General features: G+C 53.9%; 1 protein-coding gene across 1 annotated transcript; it reads right to left on the bottom strand.

The window, feature by feature from the left end:
* Positions 1–669: 669 nt before the first annotated feature.
* On the bottom strand, positions 670–7,251 carry HEXA (hexosaminidase subunit alpha). Its single transcript, XM_017731134.1, has 14 exons — positions 7,180–7,251; positions 6,899–6,997; positions 6,536–6,601; positions 6,331–6,377; positions 5,895–6,005; positions 5,314–5,415; positions 5,097–5,229; positions 4,280–4,460; positions 3,884–3,970; positions 3,484–3,556; positions 2,866–3,046; positions 2,685–2,775; positions 2,182–2,286; positions 670–1,696 (listed from the first exon to the last, which is right to left on the bottom strand). Exons 1-14 carry the CDS (start codon positions 7,220–7,222, stop codon positions 1,633–1,635), a joined length of 1,383 nt encoding a protein of 460 aa, XP_017586623.1. The 5' UTR covers positions 7,223–7,251; the 3' UTR covers positions 670–1,632.
* Between the last annotated feature and the right edge of the window lie 2,460 nt (positions 7,252–9,711).

Here is a 9,711-nt window from a genome sequence, read left to right on the forward strand (position 1 = left end):
CGTGGCGGCTGCTCCTCGCCGCCGCTTGGGTTTATTTTTAAACCCGTTGGCCCCGAGTGATTCACACGCTGCCTGTTCCCTGTTCCCTGCTCCCCGGCAAGTTTTACACGACCAAAATAGATGTTCTGGAAGGAACGGGCCACCCGGCAAAGCCGCGGCAGGGAAAGCGGGGTGCTCCCGGGATCCCGGCCCTTGCAAGGGTGGAAACGTCACTGAGCCACCTCCATGATGGTGGTTTTGGGAAGATGCTGGCGCAGACACCCTGGAAAATGGGATCATGGGTGTGATGTTTAACCTGGATCACAATACCAGGCTTCAGCGGAAGGTGCTGTGTTGGGGGGGTCCTCCATGGGCATCCCAAGTCCTGGGGGGGGTCTCACACCTGGCTACGGGGGAAAGGGAGCCCAGCAAGGTGGAAGGGCAGGTGGAATGAGGGCAGGGAACTGGGACAGCATGGTGAAGAGTCTCTCTTGCAGAGCATCATCTTTGGGAACAGAGCATTGTTCTTGGGAGCAGAGCACCCCTCCCAGAGCCAGGGTCCCTCTTACCCCAGCCTTGCTGGCAGCAGCTCCCTGCAGTGACAAAAGCACATGGCCAAGGTACCACTTTACAGCACACTGGGGAAAAAAAAAATTTAAAAATCCAACTTATAAAACCAGGCGGCAGTAATAACTGTTAATTCACTATTTTTAATTTAAAGTGCAATCATAAAAGGTTTCCAGCCATAACAGGGCATCTCACTCACTTAAGACCAAGACACACATACAACAGTCCCATCCAGCCAGGATTTCTCCCCGAGAGATTCCCTGCTTTCAGCTGAATGCTGTTTCCAGCATGGCAACCCCAACCTCTGAGGGACAACAATCACACCTGTCCCAGTTCTGTGGGAAAGCAGCACCACTGGTTTCTTCTGCAAGGAAAACACCATTGAAACCAACTCCTCTGGATGGAAGAGACCTGGAGAATTATCCTGAGAATAACAGAGCAGGAGGAGGACGGGTCAGTTGGCCAAATCCCAGGGAGAGGTGACAGCCTGAAGAGCTGAGCAAAGATTTCATAATATCCATGCACCACTCAGCAGATTTGCAAGGGCTCCTCAAAGCGGCTCCAGGGTGTCATCTGCTGAGGAGAAGCCAGAGGAGGTGGCAGCAGCCAGGGTTTAGGGCAGCACACGTGGTGGCTTGCAGGCCTGGCCATCAGAGGAGAGAGGAGGGACAAGGACAGGACCCCACAGCACAACATGACTGCAGAAGCAAACCCTGCAACAGCAGCAGAGGCTAAGCCCAGTTTATCCAGCTGAGCAGGCACCCTGCAAGCTCCAGAGCCACCGGGATGATGCTTCTTCACCAGCGTCTCTGGAGCAAGCCCTACCCATCTCCTGCTAACCCTTGCACGGTCTCCCAAGCCCCAGCTGAGCAGGAATAGGCACCTTTTTCCTCTTTGAGGTCATTTATTTACAGATCTGAAGAAATAAAAATAGAAAAAGAGGCAAAGAGTGCATGCCGAGGCAAAAAAATGTTCCTTGCAATGAAGCCAGAGCAGAAGGTGGGGTGGGAAGGGGTCCCTCTGCCCTTCTGAGGGAGGGACATTCCTCCTCCGTGCACAGAGACTGAGGGCAGCAGGGCTCTCCCTTCAAAGCCCGCCAAATTCACGGTCACAGTATCCGATGTAGAGAGGCTGTGCTTGGACACCACGCCTGGGAAGAGAACAGAAAGATGGCATCAGGGAGAGGGCACAGGTAGAGCCACCACTGGGTTTGAGGGGCTCCAGCGGCACAGGGTGGCCATGGGTGCCCCGTTCCAGGAGTGACAAGGAGGGAGTGGTTTTCATACTGTACTTATAAACTCAGTGTTTTGCTCATGTGTGGGAGCACAGGGTGAGGACAGGTTTCCCAGGGAAGCTGGTGCTGCAGGAGGAGTGGCAAGAGCTGACAAGTCCCCTCCTTCCTCAGCACAAAGCCCTCTCCTCGCCAAAGCCACCAGCCCACGCCGGCAGCAGGAGAGCTCTTCCAGCACTGCACAAAGCAAGCTCTGCCCACGGCACAGGCACCAGGGAAACCAGGGCTTTCCAGAGGAACAAGGGTCATTTTGCAGCAGGGCAAGCCCTTCTCCCTCCCTCGCTGCCCTCCCAGGGCTGAGCCCAGAGCAGTTGTGCCGGGGGGAGCAGTCCCAGGACGGTTACCCAAGCAAGGTGCAGCGGAACTCCGCCAGCCGGGCGTACGCATCTTCCACGTCCCTGACGGTCTCATTGCTCCAGAGTCTTTCAGCTACGGCCCCAGCTCTTGGCCTTGAGGACAAGGGACAGGCAGTCAGGACAGGGGGGAGCTCAAAAGCGTCTCACATTGAAGCCCTGAGCTCCCAAACGCTTTCCTGCCCAGAGTCCTTCCACACACAAAGGCTTCAGAGTATCCCAAGATCCATTGCTGGACACATGCCCACCAGCAGCAGACCAGGGTGACAGGACAGACAGGTGTTAAACACAGCCTGGTTGCAGCAGCAGGTTGTTACAGCCTTGCAAAGCCTCATTTCAGCCTCAGTGAAGCTGCTACCGGCACAGAAGGGATAAGGACAGGCACCATGTGCAGACCAAACCCACAAGTTCAGCACATGATGCTCAGTGGTAAAGAAAAGGGACACAAGCCTGGCCCCACATGACCCAAGTGACCTCCCAGTGGCCTCTCTTACCAGAGCCTGGGGGTCAGGTTGGTGACATCCACATATTCACCCCACATGCAGGCCTCACCACCCATCACCAGGGCCTTCTGCTCAGGGCTGCCTGTGGAGGGGACAGCAAGACAGCCAGTTCTGGCGCTACGTCTGAGCACCAAGCCAGCTGCCATGCAGTCAGGGGACACAAGGAACACACCTGCAAAGCTCAAGGGCTCCACCTTATAGGCTGCTATCCAGTCCTGCCCGTAGGAGATGCGGTTGAGGTACCAGGGTGCAGAGAGCAGAGCCCGGTAGCCAGCCCTGGTGACGTTGGCCATCTCGTTCATGTACTGCATGGAGTTCTCCTTCCACACGTGGATGATGGTGTCGGGCCTCAGCTGAGGAGCACAGGTGAACACGGTGCAGGGGATCGCTGCGGTGACAGAAGCATCACCTGCTCCCCCGAGTAGAGCGCCCTGACCCCCTCCACACCCCAAAAAGGAAGCTGAGGCAGACTTGGGCTCGATTTTTGAGCCACTTCCCATCTAGTTTGCAGGAGCAACAGAAGGAGGGATAAGGCCGTTTGCAGAGTGTCCTGGGCAGGGTTAAAACCTGCATCTTGCAGACGAATATACAAGAACCTGGAGGGAGCGAAGCATTGGCAGCAGTGTGATAAAGCCACCATGAGGGCAGCTCACTGGCAGCACCATCTGGAGATCGACCCCAGTCCCATTACAGAGTAACCCCCACCAGCCCCAGCATGGCCCCCCCAGAGCACACCAGTGCACCAGGCTGGGCTGCGGGCACCGCTCACCCCAGCACATGCAGCTCTCACCTTCACGTCGTTGTCAAACACCTCCTGCCACACAATATAACCTTTTCCAAGGGAAGAGACAATGTGCAGAAGCCTGGAGTGGGAAAAGTACCGAGTTTTGGGTGATCCCACTGATGCCCTCTTTGGTGGTTACATAGAGTCAAAGGAGCAGCACAGATATTCCCAACATCCTCAGTGGGATGTGGAGGTGCTTCTGAAGGAGAAGGGAGAGAGCACAGCCCCTTTCTCATCAGCCCCAGGCTTTTTTGTGGCCAATCTCCCACTAAAATGTTCCCTTTTGGGGTCAGGGAGACAAGACCAATGGGGATGCTCCTGAAAAGGAGATCTGGTGTCCCCAAGACAGAAGACATTTGTGCCAGTCACACAGTGCAGCTGCAGGCCCTGGATGCCCTGTCCTTACCTCTGGATGTAGAAAGACTCCAATTTTTTGTAATCTTCACCAAAGCCCATCTCCTTCATGAAAGCACGGATTTCTGGATTGGATTTCCTGTGCACCAAAGAGAAGGAACAAAACCATTGCAACCTGACCTCTGGAATAAAGCCAAGGCATGGTCAAGCCCCTCCCACATCAGTCCAAGGCTTGCCCAGGCATTCCAGAGCTGTGGCTGGACCAGCACCAGCAGCTCCCTACATCCAGCATCACCATGAGCACAGAAATACCAAAAATCCCAAGCATCAGTGCTACCCCTGGCCTGGGAGAGCAGGACACCAAAGATCATGATCAAGAAGCGATAGGCTGGGACTCCAATCCCAAATACTTTCCCCCAGTCCCCATTCAGACTGATCACAGACTCACCAGCACGTGAAATCCACCTCATCGCCACCGAGGTGAAGAAAGAAGTCTGGGAACACAGCACTGACCTCCTGGAACAAACTGGTCACAAACTGGTAGGTGCTGTTAACGATGGGGTTGATGGGCCCATAGACTCCAGAAGGAGCCTTGCCCGTATAGCAGGGAGTCAGGAGGCCTGGAGCACCTGATGAGAACAAATGCAGGATGGTGAGGAAGGGGCGAAGTGTGACCATGTCATCCTCTACAGTGCCCCTCAGCACAACACAGGGCCATCAGGGGACAGGGAAGGAGGGACAGCCACAGTTCCCATTGTGACCACACACGTGGTGAATTCTAACACGGGCCTTGGCATTTGGAGGCAGGGGAAGGGAAGAAAAAGACAATGGAATGTTTTCCTGGAGCTTCTTGCACTTCCAGACATGGAAGAGGAGATGCAGTTCTTGGAGCAGAGAGCGGTGTGTCAGGACTGGGACACAGCTGAGTAGAGCAAGGAAGCTTGGCCAGCTGTACCCTGAGTTAAACACAAAATCCTTGCAATAGCCATGATAATAGTTTTGGAAGAGCAGATGTTCCCACAAAAAAATCACCCAGCTTGGACCCAAGAAAAGATGGAAATGTTTCCCTTCGGATTTTGCTCTAGAAGTTGGACCACTGGGTCCCACATCCCCCAAATAATGGCTTGCTCCTCCTCAAAGCCAGCCTGTGGGACACTGCTGCCCACACCCAGCTTTTAGGGTCCAGACTGCAGCTCCCATTCCTGCCCCTGGGACAACTCCAACTCTCCTCAGAGCAGCAGCAGCAGGCAGGGTCTGCTCCTCACCTGGCCCCCAGGAGAGGGTGTGGCCAGGGGTATCGAACTCAGCGATGACTCTGATGCCGCGCAGGCGGGCGTACTCGATCACGGTGCGCACGTCGCTGGCTGTGTACACGTGGGTCATGGCATTGAAGGCTCCCTGCGAACATGGGAAAGCTCAGGAGCAGAGGCAGGGGATCTGCTCACCTGAGCTGGGCACTACGTGGGGATCAAGGAGCATTACCTGCTTGCTGAGCTCTGGGAACGTGGAGCTCTCATAGGGGAAAGATGGGTCATCCACAATGTGCCAGTGAAACACGTTGAACTTGTTGTAAGCCATGACGTCCTGGGAAGCAACAGGGACAAAGATCAACGTGCCTCATCCCTCCTGAAAAGTCATCCAGCTTGCCACAGATAGGGGACAAGGTCCTCCTGCTCCAGAAGGACAAGGCAGAGTCTCTAAATGCTCCCCAAGATCCAAGAGGGATTCAGACACCTCCCTGTAAACACAAAAAGCTGCACAGGGCCAGGAATACTTCTGCTCAGTAAAATCCCTGCTCTCCCTGTAACTGAGCCACTGGTGGAAACCTGCAAGTTTAATTCTGCTTGGGATGAACACAGAACCACCAGCCACCTTTACCAGTGTTTTCCCTTGCCTTAGAAACAACTCAGCCTTGGAGAGCAACCTGGACCGCAGGAATCCAAGATACCTCAAGGATTTCTTTTTAATGAAGGCAGCTGAGAAATCACCTAAACAAGGGAGCTCAGTTGTCACAGGGGAAGGGGCACCCAATTAAACCTCATCTCGCAGCACGGGTGCCCTACCAGAGTTTCCAGGATGGCTCTCAGAGGCAGGTAGTGACGAGAGGTGTCCAGCAACAGTCCCCGGTGAGGGAAGCGGGGAAAGTCCACGATTTCTGTCTCATTGATGTAGTACTGCACACAGAAGACGTGAGGAAGACATGAGCAGGATGTTGGGAAAATGGCCATTAGCAAGAGACACTGAGGGTCACCACTGTCCCCAGGGCTGGCAGGACAGGGGTGCCCTCACTGCCCAGAGTGCAAACTGGCCAGAAGGAGCTGCAGCACTTCTTTACCCGCTCAGAAGGCAGGGATCCGGCTGGATCCACGAATCTCCACTTGGCTCTTGGCAAGGCTGAGCCCACTCATCCCAAGCATCCCAGCAACCCTCAGTCTGTCCCCATGGAGGCAGGGGCATTATGGAGAGCTGATGCCCCCAGGAGACGAGGCCAGAACTCACCGTGCCATTCTCATCTCTCCCAATGAGCTGGCTGAATGTTTCCAGGCCTGCAGGAAAACACACAGTCCCTTTCTCAGCACAGACACCCCCAAAGGAGCAGAGCTCAATTAACAAAGAAGTATATGGAAAGAGAGAGGCACCGTGAGACATCCCCACAGGCCCGAGGCAGGGAGAGCAGGAAGGCCCTGCGGAAAGCACAGCTCACCTCGGAGAGCTCCCCAGATGGTCTCTGCAGAGAGCAGCATGGAGCCTTTGGAGACGGACAGTTTATCTGAAACACAGCATCAGGGGCTGTCCCACACGGCCATGACAGCACTGGCAGGGCTCAGGTACTGAACTGCACCCTGAGACCCCGAAGAACTGAATTTTGGGCCGCTCTTGCTGTTTTAAACCTCTCCCCACTGCTTCATCAGCACCCTCAGGTACGTCCCCTCCTGCGCTGCCCCAGTGTCTCAGTAATGGGGGACTGGTGCCCTCCCCAAAACCAAGGGTAACCACACAGCGCTTCTTCCCAGTGACAGGCACAGAAACAGCCACATTCCCTCCCGCTCCCAACCCCAACACTTACAGCTCTCCTTGGAGTCTAGGCTGGGAAACCCATCGCAGCCTGGCGTGGAAACATAGACGAGAAGCTCAGAGCAGGGTGTTTCCCAGGATGGCTCATTCTCTGCAAAGGACACAGATCATGCACATCAACCCCATCCCAGCTCTTTTCCCTGCTTCCAAGCCCACCACCATCCTCCCAGCCAGAAACAGGCACCCCTTCCTGCACCCCAAAACAGACACCAGGGTGCTCAGCAGGGGCTAATTTCAACACAGCCAAACAGGAGAACATGAGCTGATCCCAACCTGTGAAGAAGCTTAAAAGGAGCACACAAGAGAGGAGAGACATCAGAATATGGAGTAGCAGCAGCCCCTGAGGCTTCCTGGACACCAGCCCTGGCTCTTAAGCTACAGCCATGACTAGTCAAAGCTTCTCCATGAGGGAGAAGAGCTTCTTGTTTCTAAGCTCCCCCAGCGCTGGAAGAAAGTACAAGCCTAAGAGCTCTGCCCTACCCACGCTTCTTGGAAAGGGCAAAGAAAACCTGTAAAAAGGGGTGGAGAATGAATCTGCTAAACTGGGCTGAGTTTGAGGCGATCAAAAGGTCTCACCCAGCTCAGAAAAGCTCCCGACCGACTTCACCTTCCGCAGAGCAGGTCCCAGGTGTAGCAACCAGAGAATTGAACCCAGTCACATTTAGACCTCAGGTAGGAGCTCTGGGCACACTTCCCTAACTGAAGAGCACTCCCAAGGATGCACAGGCCTGAATCCCCACTTGAGTCACTCCCCCACTCCAAAGGGATATTCAACCTCTGCTGGGACGGAAGGGACTACTCACAGCAGTCAGCTGCCAGGAGAAGTATAGGGTAGCGGGGTGGGACCCTGCTCATCCCAGTCCAAGTCCATGCCTACACCCCCACAGCATTCCCAAGAACAGCCAATGCTCAATGTGGTCACTGAAAATAAAGAACTTGGCTTTGAATGAGCCAAGAGCACCAAGAAGTTTCCAGAGAGACTGTGGCACTGCCAGCATTTCAGAGAAATGCAGAGAGCCCCTGCTCCACCGCTCACAGAAGCCAGAATCCCCCGATTTCTCCATGAAGGGATGACGAAACCTCTGCGGAAAGAAGGAAAACAGCTTGAAGCCAGCCCTGTTTTGAGCCTTCCTCTCAGTTGCAGACAAGCTGGTAGCCAAGGCAACCTCGCAGATGTGCAAGCAGCACAGCAAGACCTGCTCCCTCCGCTCGGGAAGGCGGCAGTTCACCGGGAACAGCCGCTCTCAGGCCTGGGGACACAGGGAACACTCATCCTGCTGAGGAGTCTCAACAGAATTGGTCCCACCATCACATACTGTGTTTGGACCTGCCCAGGGAGACGCTTCCCAGCCCAAACACGGCCTCCTAGGCCAAGGTGCAGACAGGCACCCGAAAGGCAGCACAGCCAGAAAAGGTTTCTGCCATTTATTTCCTCTATTAATAGAAATTATTTCCTTTCATCCAGGGTTTCCACTGCCTGCTCGTACTAACCACCCATGCGGAAAAAAAAGACCAAAACAAAATGAAGGCAAAGAGGGGAAAAAAGGCCTTAAAATAATTTGTGTAGTTTGAGCACCATAAAGCAGGGCATATGGAAAATGATGAGTGTGAGCTGGATCTTGTGATCACAACGTTGCTCCAAGTGATTTGATGGTCACATTTCCCCTCTGAGTGGAACAGGAGAGCGTGAATAATTAGATCAGCTGTTTTTAGTTCCTAGCAGCGAAAGAGAACCAAGAGGAGTCTTCTTGGCTCCCAAATCAAAATTTATTTCTACTGCTACTCACAAGAGTTGAAGAAATAAAATAAGCCGAAGGGTTCTCTGTTTCAAACCTGCTTTTTTCAAAGTATGATGTACTCAAGACAAAGCCAAGCGGCTTCCAACGCTGCCACCCTTCTCCGCTTTGATCAGCGGCGACAGAGTTCACACTGACATTTAAAATACTCAGGAGCAGAGTTACTAGCTCTTTTTGATGAATGAAGTGCTTCATATGTCCTGGATATAGCACTTCAGGCTGCAGCAGACCCACGCAGCCACTGAGCATCTCTGCATGTCAGCTCCACAGCCAAGAGATTTCCTGCAGCTCATCCCAGACAAGCAATGGGTGCTATCATGAAGAAGCCTGGGTTCAAGAAACCTTTAGAACCTGTCCCAAAGCAAATCCAGACTCTCAATGCCTTTGCCTTTCCTCATCTTACCCTACAATTTCAGGATGAATCCAGGAGCTAATCCCTCCGTGGCAGAAAAGCCATGCTGCCTTGGGACTTCTAGCAGCTCCACTTTGGCAGAGGTGCCCCGTAGCACAAGTATGTACTTGGAAGAACACACAGGAAGCAGCAAGTCTTTCCTCAAGGTGAGACCTCACACAGGACACAAAGAGCTGCTGGGAACGGGAACAGCCAAGACTTAGCAGTAACCCTGGAGCAGGAACGGTTGCGAGACGGGCAGCGGCTCTCCCTGCAGCCACAAGAGAAGGAAGCGAAATGAAGCAATGGGGGGCTTAACACTATCCGGAGGAAGTAAAAAATGAGATGGAGGAAACCCTTGATAGCAAGAGCCTAAATCCTGGCAGGAAGACGACTAATGCTGTGCCAAACTCGGTTAGATTTATTCTATACAAGCCATAAGCATTGCCCTCCAAATCCCAACGCTTAGCTGCCCTTGCCTCCAGACTCTATTCCACCCACACCTCCCACCCCACCGAACTGAGGGGAGGCAGACGGCCACCAAACCCCGTGGTTTGACCCCAAAATTAGCGAAGGTGTGGAGGGGTGTTAAGCTCAAAGCCACGGAGGGAAGGGTCA

The sequence above is a fragment of the Corvus brachyrhynchos genome, unplaced genomic scaffold (genome assembly GCF_000691975.1).
Source record: "Corvus brachyrhynchos isolate BGI_N302 unplaced genomic scaffold, ASM69197v1 scaffold164, whole genome shotgun sequence".
NCBI lineage: Eukaryota > Metazoa > Chordata > Aves > Passeriformes > Corvidae > Corvus > Corvus brachyrhynchos.

Coding starts and splice junctions, on each gene's coding strand:
- HEXA (XM_017731134.1), bottom strand. CDS start 7,222: ATGTCTCTCCTCTCTTGTGTGCTCCTTTTAAGCTTCTTCACAG. Junction 6,006..6,330: donor GGAGAGATGAGAATGGCACG/GTGAGTTCTGGC, acceptor TTCTGTGTGCAG/TACTACATCAATGAGACAGA. Junction 5,416..5,894: donor GAGCCATCCTGGAAACTCTG/GTAGGGCACCCG, acceptor GTTGCTTCCCAG/GACGTCATGGCTTACAACAA.